This window comes from Bubalus kerabau, chromosome 1 (assembly GCF_029407905.1).
Source record: "Bubalus kerabau isolate K-KA32 ecotype Philippines breed swamp buffalo chromosome 1, PCC_UOA_SB_1v2, whole genome shotgun sequence".
NCBI classification, from domain to species: Eukaryota; Metazoa; Chordata; class Mammalia; order Artiodactyla; family Bovidae; genus Bubalus; species Bubalus kerabau.
In genome coordinates, this window is record NC_073624.1 from 33,491,292 (window position 1) to 33,517,762 (window position 26,471).

Genomic DNA, 26,471 nt, shown 5'->3' on the forward strand with positions numbered 1-26,471 from the left:
CTATAAAAACCTATTGATATCACTTTGTACTGGTGCAAGGATTTCATTTTGGAAAAAGCAAAGAAAAACTTTACTTGGGGAAAATGAAGATGATCCTGGGCCATCTTATGCCTGACAATAGGTGGTAAATTGTCTCCTTATAGCAGGACATAAAGTACTGTTAAACATTTTAAAGACTGGAAGACCTTCGAGATGATTTAATTATCTGATGTAATTATCCAAGGCCCAGAGAAATAAAATGACTTGCCCAAGATGACACAGCTAACTGGTAGTAGAGCTTAGTGAGAAACAGAATGTTCTCAATTCCAATACCTATTCTCTTTCCATTATATCGTCCCCTTGGACTCTAAGCTCCAAGTCGGTAGGGACTTATTAATGAATCCCCAGTACTTATCACCCAGTATCTGACATAGTAGCTGAAAAGAAAACCTTGTTGCGTGGATAAGTGAGTTATGTCCTCATTATAGTTTCCTTTTTTTGGGTTTTCAATCATATTTTATAAACTACTGCTGTGAGTTTAGCTTAAATGCTATTTCCAAAATGATCTATTTTATTAGGATTCAAACACACTGTAGTAGGGCTCCGAGGGGCAATTTCTATTGATTATTGTCTCACTGCTTCAAATTCTTATAATTTCTCATGCTTGGGGGCTACACATCTATTCTCCAAATTTTAATGTATATAATAAATAAAAAGGAAGCATGAAATGATGAATGTTATTCACTAGAGCTGGTCTGAACCAGATCATTAGCAAACCATTGATGAAATCTTTATTAAGACAATGAGCATAAACAACATTCAATTACAGAGTATAAATATAATTCTTTGTTGCTTACACTGTTCCATAATTTCCAAATACTATGCCCACAATTCAAAACAGGTACATGCAGGTCTCGTATTAGTGAGGAAAACTATATAGATATAATTATCTTTCCAAGTACTAATGGGGGAAGGGCAGAGTCTGAAAATCACTAGGGGAAAAAGGTCTACAAGCATTATCTCAAGTAGGCTTTTCAATTTTTCAAGTGCTTGCTGGACTTTCCAGAGGAGACATCAAAAATTATTATGGGAAAGTTCATCCAGACCTCTGGAATTATTCCCATTGTCTGACACTGGCAAGGTCAATAAAAATATCCTTAAAGACATGCTGTCTCCACCTTTGTGGGATGTCTTTTCCTTCTGACTGAATTATAATCATAAAAGGTATTGTTTTCGAGTAGGCCCCACTTCCCAAATAAGCTAACAAATAAATATAATTTATTCTGTAGGTTGATAAACTAGATGGCAACAATACAATCAATTTGGCAGCTACACATTAAGCATTAAAATTAGAATATCAACCATTATCTTTCTGATGCTTTCTTAAATGAGTTTAGACTTTAAGGAAACAGAAGTCCAAAACTTTCATGAATGAAAGACTATATCATGAACTCTCCCTTGTTTAATTAATCATGTTTTTCTTTCATTATTCACGTTGCTCTTTGTTTTTGTTATCAATTATTTATCAGAAATTACACTACATGGCAAATAGATGGGGAAACAGTGGCTGACTTTATTTTGGGGGCTCTAAAATCACTGCAGATGGTGACTGCAGCCATGAAATTAAAAGACGCTTATTCCTTGGAAGGAAAGTTATGACCAACCTAGACAGTATATTAAAAAGCAGACCTTTGCCAACAAAGGTCCGTCTAGTCAAGGCTATTGTTTTTCCAGTAGTCATGTATGGATGTGAGAGTGGGGCTATAAAGAAAGCTGAGAACTGAAGAATTGATGCTTTTGAATTGTGGTGTTGGAGAAGACTCTTGAGAGTCCCTTGGACTGCAAGGAGATCCAACCGGTCCATCCTATAGATTAGTCCTGGGTGTTCATTGGAAGGACTGATGCTGAAGCTGAAACTCCAATACTTTGGCAACCTGATGTGAAGAGCTGACTCATTGGAAAAGACCCTGCTGCTGGGAAAGATTGAAGGCAGGAAGAAAAGGTGATGACAGAGGATGAGATGGTTGGATGGCATCACCAACTTAATAGACATGAGTTTGCATAAACTCCGGGAGCTGAGGAGACAGGGAGGCCTGGCATGCTGCTGTCAATGGGGTCACAAACAGTCGGACACGACTGGGTGACTGAACTGAACTGATGCCACCTCTGGGACTGAATTCATATCAGGGATCTAGAAAGATTCCATATGCCATGGAGCAACTAAGCCCATGTCCCACAACTACTGAGTCTGTGCTCTAGAGCCTGAGAGCTGTGGCTACCGAAGTCCTCGCACTCTAAGGTCTGTACTCCCCAAGAGAAGCCACTGCGGTGAGAAGCTGGAGAACCACAACTAGAGAATAGCACCCACTTGCCACAACTAGAGAAAAGTCTGTGCAGAAACAAAGACTCAGCACAGCCAAAAATAAACAAAAATAAATATAAGGAGCTTTAGTGCTAGAATTATGTGATTCTAGAATAAAATGTAGATATGTAGAATTCATTGCAGATATAAAAAAATTAATGCATCATTTAGAAGATATACCTAGACCTCCTGGTAGGGATTTGACCATGTTCTTCAACTGAGCAATTTCAAGAGCTTCCCAGAGTCTGTCATCCGTGCATTTGCATTCCGGATCTAAATTAAATCTGTAGGGAAAAAAATCAGTTAGTGAATAAATTTTTAAAATGACTGTTTAATGAGTGCTTGCTTATTGCTGTTCTTCCCTAAAGATGGAAATCCTATTTGTTTTGGTTATTGCTGTATGCCCAGGATCTACAACAGTGCTTAGGATAGAACAGGCATTCACTTCATGCCTTAATATTCTTAAATTTATTAAAAAAATTTTTTATTGGAATATAGTTGCTTTACAGTGTTGTTAGATTCTGCAAAGTGAATTTACTATATGTATATGTATATGTATATATCCCTTCTTTTTCAGATTAACTTCTCATTTAGGTCACCACAGAGAACTGAGTAGAGAAAAATCGTAATTCCCAAAGATACATGCACCCCAATGTTCACTGCAGGACCATTTACAATATCCAGAACATGGAAGCAATCTAAATGTCCATCAACAAAGAAATGGATAAAGAACATGTGGCACATATACACAATGGAATATTACTCAGCCATAAAAGGAACGAAATTGTGTCATTTCCAGAAATACTGATGGACCTAGAGACTTGGACAGAGTAAAGTAAGTCATATTATGTTTAATGTAACTTGAATAGTATCTAGCTAATTATCCCTACAGAACTAATGTTAAATACGTAAATCTATATGGAAATACACAGTGCTATTTCAGATGAGTTATGCTGTATCAACTACAATAACAGAATTCATAATAAATATATTCAAAGATAGAGATTTCTATCATATTGCTAAATAATCTGGCACATCTAGAAGTTTTAACTAAAGTAATTTTACAATGTGGCTCAGATCATGAACTCCTTATTACAAAATTCAGGCTTAAATTGAAGAAAGTCTTCCTGATAGCTCAGTTGGTAAAGAATCTGCCTGCAATGCAGGAGACCCCAGTTTGATTCCTGGGTCAGGAAGATCCACTGGAGATGGGATAGGCTCCCCACTCCAGTATTCTTGGGCTTCTGTTGTGGCTCAGCTGGTATAGAATCTGCCTCCAGTGCGGGAGACCTGGGTTCGATTCCTGGGTTGGGAAGATCCCCTGGAGAAGGGAAAGGCTACCACTCCAGTATTCTGGCCTGGAGAATTCCATGGACTGTGTAGTCTATGGCATCTCAGAGTCGGACACAACTGAGTGACTTTCACTCACTTCACTCACTTCTTCAGGGAAAAATGCTAGACCATTTAGGTATGATCTAAATCAAATCCCTTATGATTTTATAGTGCAGGTGACAAAGAGATTCAAGAGATTAGATCTGGTAGACAGAGTGCCTGAAGAACTATGGACAGAGGTTTGTAACACTGTACAGGAGGCAGTGACCAAATCATCGCCAAGAAATAAATGCAAGGCAAAATGATTGTCTGAGAAGGCCTTACAAGTAGCTGAGAAATGAAGAGAAATTAAAGGAAAAGGAGAAAGGGGAAGATATACTTAACTGAATGCTGAGTTCCAAAGAACAGCAAGCAGAGATAAGGAAGCATTTTTAAGTGAATAATGCAAATAAAGGAAAACAATAGAATGGGAAAGACTGGAGATCTCTTCAAGAAAATTAGAGATACCAAGGGAACATTTCATGCAAAGATGGACACAATAAAGGACAGAAATGGCAAGAACCCAACAGAAGCAGAAGAGATTAAGAAAAGGTGGCAAGAATACACAGAAGAACTTTATAAAAAAATTCTGAATGACTCAGATAACCACTAAGGTGTGGTCGCTCACCTAGAGCCAGACACCCTGGAGTGTGAAGTCAAGTGGGCCTTAGGAAGCATCACTATGAACAAAGCTAGTGGAGGGGATGGAATTCCAGCTGAGCTATTTCAAATCCTAGAAGATTATGCTGTGAAAGTGCTGCACTCAATATGCCAGCAAATTTGGAAAACTCAGCAAGGACCACAGGACTGGAAAAGGTCAGTTTTCATTCCAATCCCAAAGAAAGACAATGCAAAAGAATGTTCTGTACAATTGTGCTCATTTCACACGCCAGCAAGGTAATGCTCAAAACCCTTCAAGCTAGGCTTTGACAGGACATGAACTGAGAAATTCCAGATATACAAGCTGGATTTAGAAAAGGCAGAGGAACCACAGATCAAATTGTCAACATCCGCTGGATTATAGAGAAAGCAAGGGAATTCAAGGAAAACATCTGCTTCATTGACTATGCTAAAACCTTGGACTGTGTGGATCACAATAAACTGTGGAAAATTCTTAAAAAGATAGGAATACCAGGCCACTTTACCTGCCTCCTGAGAAGCCTGTATGCAGGTCAAGAAGCAACAGGTATAACCAGACATGGAACAATGGACTTATGCAAAACTGAGAAAGGACTACATCGAGACTGTATATTGTCACTCTACTTATTTAACTGACATGCAGAGTACATCATGCAAAATGATGGGGTGGATGAATCACAAGCTGGAATCAAGACTATTGGGAGAAATGTTAACAATGTCAGATATGCAGATGATACCACCCTTATGGCAGAAAGTGAAAAGGAACTAAAAAGCATCATAATCAGGGTAAAAAAGGAGAGTGAAAAAGCTTGCTTAAATCTCAACATTCAAAAAACTAAGATCAGAACATCTAATCCCATCACTTTATGTCAAATAGATGGGGAAAAAGTGTAAACAGTGGCAGATTTTATTTTCTTGGGTTCCCAAAATCACTGCAGATGGTGACTGCAGCCATGAAATTAAAAGACATTTGCTTTTTGGAAGGAAAGCTATGACAAACCTAGACAGCATATTAAAAAGCAGAGACATCACTTTGCCAACAAAGTCAAATGTATAGTTTTTTCCAGTAGTCATGTATAGATGTGAAAGTTGGACCCTAAAGAAAGCTGAGTGCTGAAGGACTGATGCTTTCGAATTGTGGTGCTAGAGAAGGCACTTGAGAGTCCCTTGGATTGCAAGGAGCCAGTCAATCCTCAAAGAAATCAACTGTGAATATTCATTGGAAGGACTGAAGCTGAAGCTTCAATACTTTGGTCACCTGATGTGAAGAGCTGACTCAGCGGAAAATACCCTGAGGCTGGAAAGATTGCAGGCAAAAGGAGAAGAGAGAGGCAGAGGATGAAATAGTTGGATGGCATCACCGACTCAATGGACTAGAATTTGAGAAAACTCTGGGAGATAGTGGAGGACAAAGGAGCCTGGAGTGTTACTGTCCATGGGGTGACAAAGAGTTGGACAGAATTTAGCAACTAAATAACAACAATTTTACTATTAAATACTGAACAATCTTGCACACATTTTCTCTTTGAGACAAGGAATATTTAGTAAAAGGTGACAAATACTTTGCAGTGAAGTATATGGAGTAGAGGAGCAAGAGAGAAAAGAGACTGGATGGAATGATAGACATGATCTGATGGACAGTAACAGTGGACTCTAGAGTCAGACAAACTTTATTCGGAATGGCAGTTCTACCACCAACTAAATGTATGAACATGGCTAAGCCACAGCTTCTCTGAGATTCAAAATCCTCATCTGTAAAATGGGGACAATAATATAAACACTAGAGCAGTGCTGTGAGGACTCAGCAAAGAGTAGATACCTCCATTCTCTTTCTCTCTTTTCTTTCATGAGAAACTGCAAACCAGGCATGGAGAAGAATGTGGCAGCTTCTTCAGAGCAATTTTGGTGGGAAGAAAAATTGTGAGGGGTGGAAGAGAATCAAGGTATTTACCAAACTTAGTATCTGTTGAGCTCAAATTAGACACACAAGAGACAGGCAGGGCATCTGTAGGATGGACACCTCAAAAATGTCTGCCAAGAACAGAGGGAAGGGTGGTGTTTGTGGAGTTGAACAGAAGAGATGAACTTTGGGGGCATACATAAAGGATGGGCATGAGTTTGAGCAAACTCCAGGAGATGGTGAAGGACAGGGAAGCCTAGCATGCTGCAGTCCATGAGGTCACAAAGAGTTAGACCTGACTGAACGACTGAGCAACAACAACAAGGGATGGGCTTCTTTAGGTTAATCCAGCCATTCTAAGTGCCTCAATCCAAACTGTGGGACAGAACATTTGACCTCATCATCCTGGTGACGACCTTTCACATCTACCTGAAAAGCAACTCTGAGAAAAACCCTCCTATGAGCCAAAGGATAAATACTGAGGCACATGAGTTTCTGTTGAACACATTACCTACCGAATAGAACCGCTGAAGAGTATGGGATCCTGCAGAATGATTGAAAGCCTAGAACGTAGTGTGTGCAGCGGCAGTTTGGAAATGTCTATCCCATCAATGACAATCTTTCCTGTTAAAGAAAAACAAAAATGGCAAGTCTGTCATAAAACCACAAGTAAAATAATATTTGTTTACCAATTGGAAGTGCTTTCCTAGTTCAGGATTGAAATTCAGAAGATGATGCTTTCCATGTAAGTATGATCTGATATGCCTCTAAGAAAAATAGGTATTTTGGAGATATTTTCTTTCTTATGTATTATATTTTCTCCTAAAGGGATTTCCACTTTTTACTGTTTATGTGGTTCATACAAACCAAAGGTACTCTTTTCCCTCAGTGGTCTTCTTTACAGTATTCCTTTATACTGTTCCCAGCTCTATTTTCCTTCATAGGACATTCTATTATACACATTTATTGATCTTTTGGGGGCTTCCCTGGTAGCTCAGTTGGTAAAGAATCCACCTGCAATGCAGGAGACCTAGGTTCAGTCTCTGGGTGGGGAAGATCACCTGGAGAAGGAAATGGCAACCCACTCCAGTATCCTTGTCTGGAAAATCCCATGGACAGAGGAGCCTGGCAGGCTACAATGGGGTTGCAAAGAGTCAGACATGACTTAGCGACTAAACCACCACCATAGATCTTTTTAATTGTGTGGCTCAGACAGTAAAGAATTTGCCTGTAATGCGGGTTCGATCCCTGGGTTGGGAAGATCCTCTGGAGGAGGGCATGGCAAGCCACTCCAGTATTCTTGCCTGGAGTATCCCCATGGACAGAGGAGTCTGGAGCTACAGTTCATGGCATCACAAAGAGTCAGACACAACTGAGCGACTAAGCATAGCACTCTCCCCAAACTAGAATATCAGGTTATTGAAGATGGACATTTTTGTCTGTCTTATTCACTTGTTTATTTATTTACTTATATATTTCAAAAATCTTTTTACTTTGTAGTGGGGTATGGCTGATTAACAATATCATGTTATATTTATTTATTTTTAATATTTGTTTTCATTTATTTTTTGGCCACACCAAGTGACAATCTGGCTCTCAGTTCCGTGGCCAGGGACGGAACCTGTGCCCTCTGTAATGGACGTTCAGATGCTTAACCACTGGACTGTCCATGTTAATCGCTCAGTCATGTCCAACTCTTTGCAACTCTTTGCAACTGTAGACTGCCAGCCTCCTCTGTCCATGGAATTCTCCAGGCAAGAATACTGGAGTGCATTGCTATTCCCTTCTCCAGGGGGTCTTCTTGATCCAGGGATCGAACCCAGGTCTCCTGCATTGCAGGCAGATTCTTTACCATCTGAGCCACCAGGGAAGCCCCAAGAAGAAAGGCTTCCCTGACCAGGAAACAAACCTGGGCCACAATGGTGAGGGCATCTATTTCTAACCACTAGACCACCATCAGAGAAGTCTCTTTGCTCATTTATTGATTGAGGAGTACAGTACAGTACAAGTAAGAAAGAAAATTCTATGACATAGGTATCAACTCTTAATAAATTTCACTGTACATGAACTTGTACAATCTTGATGACTCTTCCTTACTTTGATAGCTTTAGTTTATGATCTTGTTTTGTGCAAAGATAATATTGCTCTATGAGATAAGCATGCTAAGTGAAGGATGGCAGTTAGAGTCCCTTTGCTGGATTTAGATTCAAGAGCAGGTAAGGTGATTAGCTTAAACTTTCTTCTGGGTATAATATATTATCTATTAAAACCTCAATCGCTTAATGATATTAAAAAGATAATCAGTCATCATAGTCCTCATGGGAGCTGAAATGATGTTTCTGAATTCATGAGACTATGGCTAATCTAATATGTTCCATCATAGTGACAGTTTTTTTAATGAAAAGTTTCAATCAACTGTCTTGGATCCTGTAATTGGATTATAATGCAAATCCCACAGAAAATCCTTAAAGGATCTGTGTATTATTACCAGCCATGGAAAGAGCAGGCTGCTCATCTAGAGGTGGATAGCTATCTCTTTGCTAAATCTAAGTCCCAAACCCTTCAATGACCACAGTTCAACTTTGTTGTTCATAAACTGACCTCTTTATTTCACTGAGTTGTTGTGTAGATTAAATAATGTAACCTGTCAAGTATAATAAAAATGTAAAGTACTACCACTATTATCACAATGATTAGAGATAATAATATTTAAGCAATTCTCGAGCTGATGGCTCCCCTTTCATTCAAGATGGCGTATGTGCTGGCCTATTTATAGGTCACTTAATAGACTAAATAATGTGACATATTTTTTCTAAAACAAATATTAGATTACTTCCATGTATGATACTATTAATAATTTTGCAGATGAATAAATATTTTTGTATATTGTCAGCGTGTCCTTGGCACTTTATTAGCAACGGCCACCTCTTCCCAAAACATCCAACATCATTAAACCACGTTATTAAGAAGATGATAATAAGAGTCATACACTAAAATTAAAATGTAGCTAATTTATCTCCTTTTTTCCTTTAATGGAAAGAAATGTGCTTTTAGTTTGTAGGAAATTAGACAGTCTTTTTCTCTCTTCCTTCTTGAAATGCCACTTCCATCTGCTGCTCTTCATAATGAGTGGCTTTGTTTTCATTTTACTAATTTAATAAAATTCTTTAACAATAATTTCTAGAGCTGAGTTTAGGGCTAATAATTTTATTTCTCCAGTTCCTTTTTTTCTTTACTCCTAAACTGTTTATCTGGGATGCATACATGCTCAGTTGTGTCTAACTCTTTGTGACCCCTTAGACTATAGCCTGCCAAGCTCCTCTGTCCATGGGATTCTCCAGGCAAAAATGCTGGAGTGGGTTGCCATTTCCACCTCCAGGGGATCAGGGATCAAACCCCTGTCTCCTGCATCTCCTTGCATTGGCAGGAAGATTCTTTACCACTGAGCCACCCAAGAAGCCCATTTATCTGGAATACCTGCCTCAAACCATGGTATGTAGGACACAATAGTAGTTGTAGTAGTAGTAATGCGTGCTCAGTCGTGACAGACTCTTTGCAACCCCATGGATTGTAGCCCACCAGGCTCCTCTGTCCATGGGATTTTCCAGGCAAGAATACTGAAGTCATTCTAAATATATTTTATTATTGCAGGACTAGGTAAGTAGATAGCATATTTAAAAGCAGAGACATTACTTTGCCAACAAAGGTTCGTCTAGTCAAGGCTATGGTTTTTCCAGTGGTCATGTATGGATGTGAAGTTTGGACTGTGAAGAAAGCTGAGCGCCGAAAAATTGATGCTTTTGAACTGTGGTGTTGGAGAAGACTCTTGAGAGTCCCTTGGACTGCAAGGAGATCCAACCAGTCCATTCTGAAGGAGATCAGTACTGGGTGTTCTTTGGAAGGACTGATGCTAAAGCTGAAAATCCAATACTTTGGCCACCTCATGCGAAGAGTTGACTCACTGGAAAAGACCCTGGTGCTGGGAGGGATTGGGGGCAGGAGGAGAAGGGGACGCCAGAGGATGAGATGGCTGGATGGCATCACCGACTCGATGGACATGAGTTTGAGTAAACTCCAGGAGTTGGTGATGGACAGAGAGGCCTGGCATGCTGCAATTCATGGGGTCACAGAGTTGGACACAACTGAGCGGCTGAACTGAACTGAACTGAAGTAAGTAGACGTAGCTTTTTTTTTTTTTTTAAAGGAAGAGTATCACATGGCTAATGAAAAAGTTTAGTTAGTAACTCACCATCAAATATATCCACCATTCTGAAGAAAGCCAGAGATAATGATGACTTCCCACTGCCAGTGCGACCACATATGCCCACCTAAGAAAGCAACTGTCACTCAGAGAAAAGAGGACTCAGACAAAAGAAAAAAGTAGGCAAAGCATTTTTAACTTAGATAAGACACCATGATAAAACTGCAACTCTATTTAAACAGTTACATTAAAATTGTCGTTCTCCTCTCAGGTCTCCTTTCTGAGTTATCATTATTGAGATAACACAGGATCTTCATCAAGTCTTCATCAACTGTTTTCTACTTCTATGCGGTTGTGCTTTTTACCTCTGTGGCTTCATTTTTCCATTTAGTGTATCATTGACCTATTAAACAAGTACTCCACTTTGTCTCAGAAGTGATGATTTTATTATATAACAAGAAGTAAAATGAGTCCATTTTTATGCACACTTGCTCTTTTTACAATAACTAAAATAAATCATTGTGAGGCCAGAGCTAGTACAAACACAAAGGTTCTCAAGGGGACATCTGGAATGGTCATGAGCCAAAGGCTAGAAATTTTGAAAAACATGCCTGTTGTTCACTTTTCTGATCTTCATGGGAGATGAATGAATGGCAATACAGTTTAGAGAACGTATACTTTATCTGGATCCACTCTTTCCCTTTTCTCCTTTATGCACATAATTTGACCTATAAAGTGTAAGGAATATAATGGGAGCCCAGTGAGAAGATCTTTGGCTGACATGTCTATGGAGCTCAAGTGGCAATGGGGTGGTTCCATCTGAGATTCTGTATGAATTAAATCAAATGACAGTGAACTCCATACCTTCTGCCCAGGTTTGATGTAAGCCTTTACATGCTTAAGAACAGGTTTTAGGTTATTTTCATATCTGACACACAGATCATGAATCTTGATCTCCCCTTCCTGAGGCCAATGTTCTGGAACTTGAGAAGGATCTGGAGGGTGGAGATGGAGTACAGGAAGAGAGACAGAGACACAGAAAGAGGCAGAAAGAAAAGCACACATACTTATATGCATTTATACATACACACATAATCATTGTTTCCTAAATTTAAGGTCATACTAAGCCTACTTCTGGGTTTAAAATTTCTTTAATTAAAAGATTATATTTATTTATTTGGATTTTGGCTGCATCGCGTGGCTTGAAATATCTTCGTTCCCCAAACAGGGATTGAACCCTGGCCCTTGGCAGTGGGAGCATGGAGCCCTATGCTCCATGGCCAGTGGTTTCACTGGCCATGGAATCACTGGCCCACTAGGGAATTCCCATATGGGTTTTTTTTCTTTTAATTAACATTACATTCAGAGTAAAAGTCTCTTGTTAAGAACTTTAAAAATAGTTTTTGTGTGTTTGTTTTGGAGCATTAACTGGCATCACGTCTCTCAGCACTCTATTGCTCAATTCTATTCCTGGTGGTTCATCTGTCAATGAATTCATTTGTTCAGTCAGCTGGTCCTCAAACATTTGAGTGATTCAGATGTGAGAGGTGTTATGCAGGGAGCTGAGAGGGAAGACATGCCTCGAGGTGCTCAGTGTGTCCCAGGGGACCGCCTGCAAGTGAGTCAGCCCCTATAGGACTGCACGCAGAATCACAGGACGGAGGCTGACGCAAGGTGCTCTGGGAGCAGAGATGGTGGCAGCCCAGGAGTTCCAGCAGGGTTTCAAGAGGAGGTGGTGCCTGAGATGGATCTTAAAGGATAAGAGGTGGGGAAATTTATTTCATATATATATATATATATATATATATATATATATATATATATATATATATAGAGAGAGAGAGAGAGAGAGAGAAGAACAAAGATAAAAAGAAAGCACAGAATGTTGGTATGGCCAGAGTGAAAGGTATGTAGGTGGATAATGAAAGATGAGGTTAGACAGGTGAGGAAAGATTGACTAATGAATGGTTGCATGTCCTTGAAGAGCTGAAGAGGTACTGAAGGATTTAGGCAACAGAATGCATATTAAGCATGAGATTTGCAGTTAAGGAAGATTATTCTGTCCTCAGTATTGAACTTCCTGCCAGTTTTATTCTAGCAAGGCTAAGAATCTTGGTTATTTTAAGATCTAAGCTCCTTGGCATCTAAATTAATAAGCTCTTGAGAAAAAGAATACAATAGTTCATAGCTGAGGTTGGTAATTAATATAATAAAATCCAAGTATCTTTATGCCATTGCATGTGTGCTCAGTCGTGACTGACTCTTTGTGACCCCATGGACTGCAGCCTGCCAGGCTCCTCTGTCCATGGGATTTTCCAGGCAAGAATACTGGAGTGTTGCCAGTTCCTCCTCAAGGCGATCTTCCCAACCCAGGGATTGAACCCAAGCCTCCAGAGGCTTCTGCATTGGCAGGCGGATTCCTTACCACTATGCCACCTGGGAAGCAAGTTTCTTTATAATTCTCTCTAAATATTACTAGGTAAATCTATTTGGACTCTGGTTGTATCTAAGATTTTTTTCAGGCCTAAATAATCACATCTTTTCAAATGCAGTTGTACCTTATCAGGCAAAGTCAAGATGAGAGAGGATTCTCTGGCTATTGAAATGGAAAACAAAAGCAAAAATGACAATGTGCCTGACACACAACTAATATTCTTAAATAACTATTTAGGTGAAACACCATAATATTCAGAACAATACCCATGGTTCCTTCATAGTTCTCAGACTCCATAGTCAGGAAACTGTTCACTTTCTTCACTGCGCCCATCTGGACCTCCACATCAGCCAAGTTCCTCACGACCCAATTCAAATAATTGGTTATCTGTGTCAGGTGACAAAAACAATGAGCACATAGCAAATAAAGTAACAGTTTTTGTGAACACTGGATATCAGGGGATAGGATGACTTGGACTGTTCACGTGGGTACAGTTCATAAACACTACAGGTTATCAGAGATCAGAGAGGATGTCATGGGCTAATGCTGGCAAAGGAGGTATCTGCTCTTCTTCAGTGGTCCTCTAATTTCATTGATTTGTGGACTGTCCTGACTTCCTTGCCCGGTGGATAGTTGTATGCTTCCACTTACCTCATTTATATTCACATGGGAGTTGAAGTGAAAGTGAAGTGAAAGTCACTCAGTTGTGTCTGACTCTTTGTGACCACATGGACTATACAATCCATAAAGTTCTCTAGGCCAGAATACTGGAGTGGGTAGCCTTTCCCTTCTCCAGGGGCTCTTCCCAACCCAGAGATCAAACCCAGGTCTCCTGCATTGCAGGCGGATTCCTTACCAGCTGAGCCACAAGGGAAGCCCAAGAATACTGGAGTGGGTAGCCTATGCCTTCTCCAGCAGATCTCCCTGACCCAGGAATTGAACCAGTGTCTCCTGCATTGCAGGCAGATTCTTTACCAACTGAGCTATCAGGGAAGCTCACATGGGAGTTAGTGTTCCTAAATGGGTGGTGAGCAACTCAGGACAAGAATACCAAACAACCTTGGGAGAACTCTGACCACAGTGTTTGAGGAGTTTCTAAAAATTGGTTCAAAATGTCAGAAATGAATCCATGCCATCCTAAAACGCCGGGTTTAGGCCCAAATCTACTATTATCTGCAGGCTATCATCTTGTTATGAATTTCTAATTAGTCCTCTAACATCCACGAATAAAAGTTGATGATAACTATGGAAAGTACCTCAAGTGCGGTACAAAGAGAGAGAGAGAGGTTTTCATCCATACTTACCGTAAGTGCATACAGAAGACCTAAGCCCACCAATCCAGAATTGGAAGACCCACTAATGGATGCAATAGATGCAGTGAGGACAATGCAAGCACCCAGATAATCCTAAAAAAGAGTGAGAAAAAATGTTAAAAGATTTTCCCTAAGTTCTTAAAACCAAGGATCCCGATCAACGTGGGTGATCACTAACAGAATAGACGTTACTCATTGCGTGTCCTGTGAGGTTTCAGAACCAGGTTACAGAAGGTAGGGAAGAATAATAACTCACAGTCTTAGGGCTGGAAGGGAAGTGATGCAAGGCTCTGATTATATCTGAAAGCAGATAATTCTTTCAGAGATGGTAACTACCTGGTCAGAAATTAAGCTGCAATTTTTGGCATGACCAGGATCAGATGAAATATTTTCTTTCTTTCTTTCTTTTTTTCTTATCTACTGCATTTTACCAGACAAGCAATTATTTTTAACTTAACTTTCTACCTTGAATTTCATGTGCACTTATACCAGGGTTGGGATTAGCTCTCTTATATGCTAATTCAAGGCCTTTGCAGAAATTTGTATCTAGTTAGCTTGTTAGGATTTGTATCAATATCTGAACTCTTTGTCAATATGGACTCAGAGTCTGGGACATTAAATCTAAAGATTGCATAGAAATAGGAATAAGTGTAATTTTTCTCTCTTAATTAGAAATATGAACATGTCTTAAAATATCTGAATTAATTATGACTCAATGATAAACTTTTTCCAGAAAATTTAAAAATTAATTGAGGTCAACCTTTAAACTCAAAGGAGAGATGGGGGGCACCTGTCTATTTTCTACACCTTCTTCCTCCTCCATTTCCCAACATTCTTAGGCATTGTTATATCTTATCCTTTGAAAAAGAAATTTCTTTTTTTTTTTTTAGATTTGAATATCAGGAGATTTATTTCAGTGCTGTTATTATTGGAAAAAATTCAAAAAAAAAAGGAAATTTTCCTACTATGTGAAAGTTGCTCAGTTGTGTCCGACTCTTTTCGATCCCATGTACTATACAGCCCATGGAATTCCTTAGGCCAGAATACTGGAGTGGGTAGACTTTCCCTTCTCCAGGGGATCTTCCCAACCCAGGGATCAAACCCAGGTCTCCTGAACTGCAGGCAAATTCTTTACCAGATGAGCTACCAGGGAAGCCCTAGAATACCTATACCAGGGAAGCATAGAATGAATAAATAAATCATCATACAGACATGTGATGGTATTGTATATTTTGCTGTGATTAAAAATAATGTTTTAAACATTTTAATAATGAAAAATGGTCATCATTTTACATCGAATAAAAAATGCCAGGCATAAAACATGCAGCAGGATTTTTAAATTATAAAAGATTATATACATTTTATGTGTTTACTTTTTATTTATTTCTTAAAGATAATATAAATGTTAACAAAATGTTAATGGAATTTTCCATAGTCAATAGAATCATTAAAATTTGTCAGGCTGATGTGTCAGATATGCCAGAAGCAGGTCAAATTTCAGGCATGAACACTTTCTAGAATTATCTCAAGTCTCATCTTACTGGTGATGATCTTCTCTAGCAAGATACACCTCTGATACCTTAAAAAAAACCTAGTAATTAGGTGAGAAGACTTTAATGACCGTAAGAGAGTGGTTAACATGCTGAAATCAAGAATGGTTTCTCAAATAAGCTCACATGTGTGCATCCCAGCATCTATTTTCTTTTATTTATTTATTTCTATTTTCTTTAAAGATCTCTTTTTTAATGTGGGCCATTTTAAAAGTCTTTATTAAACTTTTTACAATATCACTTGCCTTTTATGTTTTGGTTTTTTAACTACGAGTCACGTGGGATCTTATTTCCCTGAACAGGGATCGAACCCACACCTCCTGCACTGGAAGGTGAGGTCTTAACCACTGGGCAGCCAGGGAAGTCCCTCTGCAATTTTTAAATTAGCCCCAAAGATCAACTTGTTGGGGAGCAATCAGTGATCCCAGCCTTGGAATCACAGGTCTGGGTTCAAATGATGCCTTTGTCAATTACAAGCTAATACATTTAGATGAGTCAGTTTCTTCTTGGAAACTCAGTTTCTTCTTTGGAAAATAGAAATAGTACCTAATTTACAGGGATTTTGAAAGGAATAATAAAAAAAATCAGTTAGATTTTCCCACCTCCATGTAACAGGATGTCCTTTTCCCTTCTGGATGATTTTCAAATGTTTGAAGCAAGCTTAAAAGCTTATGTGCATCATAAAACACCAAAGGTTAAAACAGGCACTAAAATTTAATTCTGTCATGATTCCCATGGTCTTTACAAAGAATAAAGAAAGAAATCATGAGATTTAATCCCTCGAGGCAGTAAATTCCATAGAGTTAGTAAATATTCCTTTGATAGCTCCTTCCGTTGTATCCAGTGTATTCATTTATTAACAGCTTGTCACCAATCAGACCCCCCTTTATTTGAAGCAACAACTATATGAATGTAGAATCTAACCAGCCTGGGCTGCTTTTTTATATATTATAAACACCAATGTGTTCCCCTAAATACTTCTAAAATATTTACGACAATATGAATTTTTCCTTCCCACTCTCTCGTTAAAGTTAATACTTTTAACATTATGCTATAAATTTGTTATTCCCAATATTAGCTTTTCTAAAGAGACTCATAAAGAGTTTATGTGATAAGTCTCAGAAAGTAAGTTAGCACTAGGAGATACTTCCAGCAAGATGCTCCCAGCATGATACAAAGAAATATTCCAGTCTGTGTCTGAGAAATTACTGTGGGCAACATACAATTTAAGACAGGGGGTCCCAATTTCCAGTATTTTAAGCCTGATAATCTGAGGTGGAGCTGATGTAATAATAATAGAAATAGAGTACAGAGTAAATGTAATGCGCTTGAATCATCCCTAAACCACCCCCCGTTCCCTGGTTCATGGAAAAATTGCTTTCCATGAAACTGGTCCCTGGTGTCAGAAAGGTTGGGGACCCCTGCTTTAAGGGCTTGAAACAATATATGTTTTTATTAGTTTCTATTCTCCACTTCCTCCCAGATGACCTCAGAAGGGCCTCATGCATTCATCCATCTTTCCATTCATTCAATGGTCTTTTAAAGGTATATATAACTTCCCTGTTTAGAATATCAATGCCTTCTTATTGCACTTGCAATAAATTCAGACTCTGATGAATTACAAAGCCGCAGATGATGCAAAGTCTGGGTTCTAGACCTTGCCTCCTCTGCCCTTATCTGAGATTCCGTTTCTACTCCTTCACCGTGCTCCAATCATGCTGGTCTTCCTGTCTTCGGTTAGATAAACTGGGACCTGGGACCCTTTACTGCAGTGCCTGAACCTGAACAAACGAATCCTTCAGCAAGAGAGTACAAAGAAACTGAAAGGGACTAAAAATAACAGCACACACGCGCCACTGGGGTCATGACTTACAATAAGATACAAAAAGGCTGCAAATCAACTGCCATTTCTAAGGTGCCTGGAACAGAAGCATGGTACTGTGTATGATCCCTGCACACAGCACCATCAAAGGGGTGGGCGGACCACTTAAGCTACTCTTTCTCCTCAACCCAGCAATTCATCCCCACATTCAACCTATTTAAGGAATCAGCACTCCCTGAAATGTTAAGGTGAAGTGTTAAATCACTGGACTGCCAGTAAAGTGCCCAAGGCATAGATATTTGAAGTACATAATAGAGCAGATTTTTCAGGGGACGAATCCATTGCCAAATTCCACAATCTAGTAAATTCAAATAGAAGTAAGAATTTAAAACCCAGTATGTCTACCGTTTGTGGCACTAGTGGTAAAGAACCTGCCTGCCAATGCAGGAGACATTAGAGACTCAGGTTCAATTCGTAGGTCAGGAAGATCCCCTGGGAGGAGGGCATGGCAACGCACTCCAGTATTCTTGCCTGGAGAATCCCTTGAACAGAGGAGTCTGGTGGGCTACGGTCCACAGGGTCATGAAGAATCGGACACGACTGAAGCGACTTAGTGCACAGGCACAGGTCTGCAGTTTAGTATCTAAAACAAAGTTATTTCATTTTTCATAAAAATATTTTTTATCATTTTCTTTTTTTTTTTAGTGCTATTTGTGTTGTCTTTTAGTTATATCAGTGAGATACTTTCCAGTTCATTCCTGGATTACCACCCCCTGCTCAATAATGTTTTTTTTTTTCCTAAGAAACGAGATTTTTTGGAGGCATTTGATCAGAATTTTACCTCATCTGAACAAGAGAGGAAGCCCCTTTGTGCATGTTTATCAAGAAACCTCATAGCAAAATAACTAAATTCCAATCACTTCCCTTCCGATAGTACTGTAATAGTAACAGACATGTGAAATTGCTAGGTAATATAAGAGTTTATGTTAGTTGCCCATTTCCACTTCCTTTACCATTAAACTTCAGTTTAATGAATTATACAGTGATTGTACCTTTCCACACCTCCTTTCCTTTCCACTGCAAACATGTGAACAACAAAATGGCTTAAAAGCAGTAAGAAAGGACACGCAGATCATCTGAATTCACTCACACGCTAGCAGCACGTGTCCTCCCAGTAAGGCTTTCTATATCCTACCCAATCAATTCACTGAAGAAAACACGTTCAGTCATAATGATACAATGGAAAGAGAGAGTCTGCTTAGGAAAGAGAAGCTACTACACGTGTGAATTTCCATTCTTAAAGAGGGCCCAACCACAGGACATTTGTATTAGTGATAAATTATAACTTCCATTGAGTTTGGGAATTCAACACTCCCCTCCAGAAGGGAAGCCTTTGATCCCCAGGTCAAAAGAGAGGTGTCTGGTCAGATTTCCAGTGATTCAATGACCTCTATCTCTATGTGGAATTATAGTGAAAATAATAATTCTCCATAAAACAACCTTATAAGTAGTTAATAGGAATACCATCTCTCCCTTTTTTCATAGTCTTCAGAAATACATGTCTAAAAACAAGAAGTCGATGTTTATGGTTCCACGGAGTGTCTGGGTCTTCACATGACAAGATCAACACACACCTGTCTATAATAAGAGTTGTAAACACTCAAAACAGCTCTGTACTGTTTCACAAAATAGACTCTCATACAAGTTCACCCTGAAGATTATTTTCACTTTAGCCTGTTGATTCTAAAGACTTTTTTTTCTTTTTTGGCTTCTTGATGTGATTTCTCTTTTATCCTTTCACCACACAGCAAGACAAAGCCTTGGAAAGACACCCTTTAGATAGAGTTACACAATTTTTGCAAATGGAAACGCCAATGCCAAAGAACTGGAACTGTTTAGTGCAGAGGGATGAACAGAAAATGCTGTGCTGAACAAAAGAACGTAAGCATCATTCAAAGGTTAGGCTGCAGTGACACACGGCACATGACTGTGGTCCACTCACTTGGCACCCGCAGGAGAAACACTCCCCTCCGCTGCCAAAGCCACCTGGGTGGCCACAGTCTGGCTACTTTCCTACCGGCCAAATTATTCTTTTAGGTTCTGGTCCTTTTCTGAGGCCTGTGTGCTGTGACCTTTATTTCCTCCCCCCCAATTCAGAATAAGTATGAAAGGAACACGGTGGGCAGGCTACATCTTCCATGGCTAACACTCTTCAGCCAGAAAAAGGGAATACTTTGTAATTGTCTTATGTGTGTTAGTCACTCAGTCGTGTCTGATTCCTACAGACCCTATGGGCTGTAGCCCACCAGGCTCCTCTATCTATGGGGAGTCTCAAGAATACTGGAGTGGGTTGCCATGCCCTCCTTCAGGGGATCTTCCTGACCCAGGGATCGAACCAAGGTCTCCTGCATTGCAGGCAGATTCTTTACCCACTGAGCCACCAGGGAAGCTTCTGTAATTGCCTTAACACTTATTTAGCATGACCAGAAAAAGAAATGAAAGCCATATATTGAAAAAAAAAAGATAATAAAACTTGGATGGGGCTCAGGAATCTTCCCGAATTCAAAAAAGGTATTTTTATCCTTTTATCCCTTACTTCTCTTGGAGATCGTCTGTCCACAGAATTCAGTGGCATTGCTCCAGAAAACTAAAATTGAGAATGAGGAAAAAAGGAAAAACAGTCACGGGAAACTATGATAAGCTTTCTCCCCTTTCTCTCCATGGAGGTCATTTTGCTGTTCAGTCATCAGTTGTGTCCCACTATTTGTGACCCCATGGACTGTGGCATGGCAGGCTTCCTTGTTCCTCACTATCTCTCAAGTTGCTCAAACTCATGGCCATTGAGTCAGTGATGCCATCCAACCTTCTCCACTTCTGTGGCTCCCTTCTACTCCTGTCCTCAATCTTTCCTAGCATCAGGGTCTCTTCCAAAGAGCTGACTCTTTGCATTAGGTGGCCAAAGTACTGGAGCTTCAGCTTCAGCATCAGTCCTTCCAATAAATATTCAGGAGTTATTTCCTTTAGGATTGACTGGCTTGATCTCCTGGCTGTCCAAGGGACTGTCAAGAATCTTCTCCAGCAGCACAGTTCAAAAGCACCACAATTCTTTAGTGCTCAGCCTTCCTTATGGTCCGGAACTTCCACATCCATACATGACTACTGGAAAAACCATAGCTTTGACTAGATGGACTTTTGTCAGCAAACTGATGTCTCTGCTTTTGAATATGCTGAATTGGTGAGCTCCTCAGATCCGCATCAGGAGACCTGCTGGCCTCTTCTGAGCTCTGCCCAAGGTTGCTCCCATCCTGGTACCGATTGGCTGCGCTTCTGCTATGGGAGCTTCCAGATTATTTGCGATTAGCAGATATTTTTGTTAATTTGCTGGTTAACATATCAAAGAATAGGGAATGGAGGCAGCTGTGTTGATACTGGAGATAAGATCAATGCAGCATCAGTGGGCCAGATAGAGGTTTTCATTACTTATCTTGTTGTAAATGACTTACGAGGCAGAAAATATCCAGCTGTGGGGTTCAGAGAGCAGTTCACACCCCAGTCTCCAAGGTCCTATATCTGAACACTTATATTTCTCATATTTCTGAAACAAGATCCATTTATTTCAAACTGAAATTGTGTCTCCAGTGATGCACAGTAGTAATGAGGTCATTTACATGTGTACAATTGGGAGAAAGGTTATTTCCTAATTAGAGTTATCTGTTCTATTTATTCAACACTCCTATTGTGGCACATATGTTCTTGGATTATAGCATTTATATTCAAATAAACATTCTAATGTTCTAATATTCTAAATATTATGGTTCTAATGAAAACTCTGTACTTTCAGTGTACAGAATAGGAGAATAAATCTGACTGGTTTCAAGTTGAATTTCTGGGATTGTCTAGAAGGGTATGTGTGTGTGTGAGTGTTTGTGTATGTGTGTGTGTGCTAAGTTGCCTCAGTCATGTCCAACTCTTTGCAACCCATGGACGGTATCCCACCAGGCTCCTCTGTCTATGGGATTCTCCAGGCAAAAACACTGGAGTGGGCTGCCTTGCCCTCCTCCAGGGGATCTTCCCAACCCATGGATCGTACCAGGGTCTCTTACGTCTCCTACATTGCAGGCAGGTTCTTTAGGCCCACATAAACTTATTGAGAGAAGGAAATGGCAACCCACTCCAGTATTTTTGCCTGGAGAATCCCATGGACGCAGGAGCCTGGTGGGCTGCCATCTATGGGGTCGCACAGAGTCGGACACAACTGAAGCGACTTAGCAGCAGCAGTAGCAGCAAACTTATTGATAAACAAATATGAGAGATGAAAGAGACAAAATCATCCACAAAAGACTCTGGACCTTGAATTCTATCAGCAGATATGCCTGGAATGTTGCTATAAATCAACAGGTTTCTTACCAAATTTTATATTTATTCATCAGAAATAGAGCAAAGGACTCTATAACTTTTTTGTGTTGGTTTTTAAGGGACAGATCTGGTAATGAGACCAAATAGCAAGTTGTGGAAAGATGATAATACACAGAAAAGAAAAAAAAGACACAAAAACAGATGTGTTATAAGGTAATAGAATGAATGGCAGATTCTACCCTTCCTTTTTCAAATATCATACATACACACACACACACACACACATATATATATATATATATATATATATATATTAGGTTTCTACAAGTGGAACTAGAATTCATTTATATTCAAGTAGGTCCAGCTGCCTTTAATGGGGGAGTTAAGTAGCAGGGTACGAGGCAAGCTAAACTAACCCACTCTGAATCTGGCTGCTGTTTCTCTCTCATTTTTCCTGACCTCCCCTTTCTTGGCAGTCTGAACACTCTAATATCTTGTCTTCTGGCTACAAGAGCAGAACATATGGTTTGCTTGAAGATTCTTGTTAAACATTTGTCCATCAGCCTGACAGTGGGAAGCGCTAACGAGGAGAAGCAGAAGCCAACCCAGACTCACCTCGAGTCCAGAGCAAACACACGCGCCCCTAAGAAACACACTTGATCGTCAACATCAGGAAAATCAAACACAGAGGAAACTACTGACATTTCACCCCTGTGATTTTAGGACATTCTCTGATTAAGCTACTTCATCACTAGCTTTGTTATTCAGATATGATTTCTTTTCCTCAGAGAAAACAGATTTGAGCAAACAAACAGAAGCTTAAAGCAAGGATTTAGGGTCTGGGTAAGATCTAGGAATAGTAGTTTGTTTCTGTTATAAATCCTAAACACTTCGCCTGCCTTTCTGTTACTTATATGTAATTGGAAAATCTCTGCCCTGCCCCTCCCAACCCCCACGGTGATCTGGAAGAAATTTCTTATCTGTTTAAAATTTGTGAAATATAATTGTGTTATGTTGCTGGATAATTTCTACACAATAACACAACACAAAACAATATAGTGGTACAGAGTCTCTGTTATTAGTGACCAATTACGACAACTACAGCTTACAGGGGGCCCAAGATTCTCTATCAATATGTTATCCATCCATCACCAACTCAGATTTTAATTTGGGCTCCTTCCTTTCACTTTATCAAATCCCCATTCCCAGATGCCCTCTCTGATCCACTGAGTTTTGAAAGAGGGCCTCCATATGACTGGGATGCTTAATCAGTGGAAGTGAGGTTCTTAACAATAATGCAGATAAACTTCCTTTTCCTTTTCACAAACTAATAATTATTTTTTAAGAAAAGATGACAATCAAGTCATCATTTTTACCAAAGTTGCTTATTCATACTGCAGATTACACAGCCCAGTCTGCAAACGACATCTCCTTCCCTCTGGAACTTGGATCTAGCCTATTTCCTCTTTCATTTATTAGGAGTGGTTGACTTATTAACCATTTACCAAAGCAGGTACCATTTCCATTGATTTATTCATTCATCCATCCATTCAAAAGACATTTGTTGAGTGTACCTGCCAAAAAGTGAGCTACAGGACTTATATTACTATTTTTAAACCTAACACACCCATGAGATCATACTCCTAGTTTACAAATGGCAAAGTGGGACCGAAATAAATTTGTTAACTTACTAGACCAAGTATGCACAATGCCGAAGCTTATACCCATTCTCCTCCTTTATACAGGACAGAAGAAGGCAACAGATGAATAACTGCAGTTTTTTACATTTGGGCTAACATGACCCTCCACTGGCTTAAAATAGAAAGCTGCCATCTCTTCCAGGCTGGTCCAGTTCAGTAGAAGTGAGTACATCTATTCACTTGTCAAATTTTGAAAAAAAAAAAAAAAAAACCAAAAACCTGAAGTTATACAAATATTTGCTATTCCATTAACTTATGTCATCTGGCCACTAATGAACACAAACTGAATTTTTGCTTTTGGGGCTATCTGTCTTGCCATTAGCTAAAAACATCATGACAAATTTCATCCGTACCATAAATAAACCTGAGCTAAAGTCCAGAAAATGTGGAGTGAGTGCTGAACATCAGTGGAAGCCTAGTTTCTACAACTGTCTCCCTCTTTGCATCAGGCCTCTTCTCTGTGTGGTTTCCATTTCGAAATCATGAAATGAACGTACCGTTCTGACCTCCAGCCATCTGTTGGCAGCTGAGAGGAATAAGTAGGCAATGTTGTTAGTGTCTGTCAGTTCCAGCATTCGTTGCTTAAATCTGGTCTCATGCCTGCAGAAAACAAAAATATTATGATGTTAGCCACACAACAGGAGAAATAATAAAAAACAGTCACACTTCCTACTACATTATTTACTCAACACGGTGACGAACTGGTGGGATGGAATGACTAGTAAACGGACTACTTGCAAATGAAGGCCAGCTGCTACTGCTCTCCTGCACCCTTCCTGAGAGATGGCATGGAGCGTAGTTCCTTTCTCAACCTCTGCTACAGAAAGGAATGTTTCCGATGACAAAGTCTTATTAAAGATCATTTCATAACTTTCTACATGAGGATGGTAACCGTGAAAACAAGGCACGGCCTATGTCTCAAGGGCCCTACAAAACCCAGAAGAAGTTGTACAGAAATGCAACATACTTGACCTAGATTTTACTGCATATATCTTACTTTTCCACAAGGCATGCATGGTTGGAGTTGGTAGCAGGAGCTAGAAGAGACTCACGAAAGGCAGGAAACTATGGGTTTGTAACAGGCAAGTATATACCTTAAAAATGTTCTTTTTGCTCAGTTTCTGGAAATCAAAGGAGGACAACGAGGTGGCAAGAGGTCGAGAATGAGGGTCTTTGGGAACTGCAGATGTCCTTGTTAAGCAAGATATCTTACACCTCAAAGTTACAAATTATTTGTAAGAATGGTCATTGCATGAAAGAAACTCTTAGTGTGTAGTATTTACGGGGATCTAGGACACATATCGGAGAAAGCAATGGCACCCCACTCCAGTACTCTTGCCTGGAAAATCCCATGGGCGGAGGAGCCTGGTAGGCTGCAGTCCATGGGGTCGCGAAGAGTCGGACATGACTGAGCGACTTGACTTTCACTTTTCACTTTCATGCACTGGAGAAGGCAATGGCAAGCCAGTCCAGTACTCTTGCCTGGAAAATCCCATGGACAGAGGAGCCTGGCGGGCTACAGTCCATGGGGTTGCAAAGAGTCGGACATGACTGAGCAATTAAAAAACAACATGACACACACAGTTCAGATACTGATACTGGGTCAAATTAAGCTCATTCTTGGTAGTCAACATAATCAGACCAAATTCTTTGTAACCGTTGTTGTAAAGGAAACTTTTAATAAAAACCTCATCCAGGGATTTCCTTGGTGGTCTGGTGGTTAAGAATCTGCCTGGGAGTGCAGGGGATGCTGGTTTGATCTCTAGGCAGTGAGCTAAGATTCTGCATGCTGCAGAGTAACTAAGCCCAACCGTTACAACTAAAACCTGATGCAGAAAAATAAATAAATGTTTTTTAAAAAGAAACTTCATCCATTTGAACATGGGAGCTACTTCTCATAGAAACTCATGTTCCATGTTGATAAATCTTTTCTACATGACAAAAATAGTCTCTTTTTGTTTTTCAGTTATTTTCCCTGGGTAACAGAAACAATGGAAAGCTGGATCATATAAACAAAATAACTGATTGGAAGGTTGGAGGAAGTGCCAAATTCAACTTTCTGTGGCTTCGGCTTATCTTACAGAGACCTCCTGTCTATGTGTTATGTTTGCAGAGAATAACCAAATTTCATCTGACAGCCTGATGGTGATTCCTAGTTGTTAAAAGACTGCTCCAAGTACCCCCCCGCCCCCACCGCCCCAAATCTTCAAATCAATTTGCAAAAGTTTACAATAAACTATCACTATGTCAAAAATGAAGAAGTCCGGGGTGGGGTGTTCACTTGGCCCGTGAAGCCATCCATACAGGCCAATATAAAGCAGATAGTTGAAATTTATCCAGTCAATCCGATCACTCCAACATGCCAAACCAGAAAAATCAGATAATTGAGTCAGACAGCAACATCTGATCTACGATAATCAAAGGGTTTGACAATCAGAGCCAAATAATTACCTCACTTTGAGTTATATAGCTTTGACCCAAATGCCATGCACAGGAGGACCTGCACTGAATAGCAATACACTGGGCGGGACCAGGCAGACAGAGAAACAGGACTACCCTCATCATGACCCTTACACAGATGTGTGAGCTTAGTCACTCAGTCGTGTCCGACTCTTTGCGACTCCATGGACTGTAGCCCACCAGGCTCCTCAGTTCATGGGGATTCTCCAGGCAAGAATACTGAAGTGGGTTGCCATGCCCTCCTCCAGGGGACCTTCTCAACCCAGGGATCGAACCCAGGTCTCCTGCATTGCATGCCAGTTCTTTCCTAGCTGAGCCACCAGGGACAGAGTGAATAATTAACAGAGGATGATTCACAGAGTTATAGGATTTACTGAGATAGTG

The 26,471-nt window shown here is 39.9% G+C and overlaps 1 protein-coding gene across 8 annotated transcripts in view; it reads right to left on the reverse strand.

Annotated features, from left to right (window-relative positions):
* The window catches only part of ABCC9 (ATP binding cassette subfamily C member 9), a 161,269-nt gene that overhangs the window by 17,640 nt on the left and 117,158 nt on the right, over nucleotides 1-26,471 (reverse strand). For 7 of the 8 annotated variants that reach the window (XR_008711663.1, XR_008711639.1, XR_008711662.1 and 4 more), the window contains 7 exons: nucleotides 24,125-24,227; nucleotides 14,191-14,292; nucleotides 13,153-13,273; nucleotides 11,317-11,447; nucleotides 10,501-10,579; nucleotides 6,767-6,875; nucleotides 2,522-2,625 (listed from right to left, as the gene is read on the reverse strand). Coding sequence is in view for 4 of the 8 variants with exons in the window: in XM_055571680.1 (XP_055427655.1) it covers nucleotides 2,522-2,625; nucleotides 6,767-6,875; nucleotides 10,501-10,579; nucleotides 11,317-11,447; nucleotides 13,153-13,273; nucleotides 14,191-14,292; nucleotides 24,125-24,227 (749 nt within the window). In the remaining 4 variants the exon portion in view is untranslated. Of the gene's footprint in view, nucleotides 1-2,521; nucleotides 2,626-6,766; nucleotides 6,876-10,500; nucleotides 10,580-10,600; nucleotides 11,181-11,316; nucleotides 11,448-13,152; nucleotides 13,274-14,190; nucleotides 14,293-24,124; nucleotides 24,228-26,471 lie in introns of those variants that run through there. The other variant, XM_055571708.1, reaches the window with a different exon arrangement.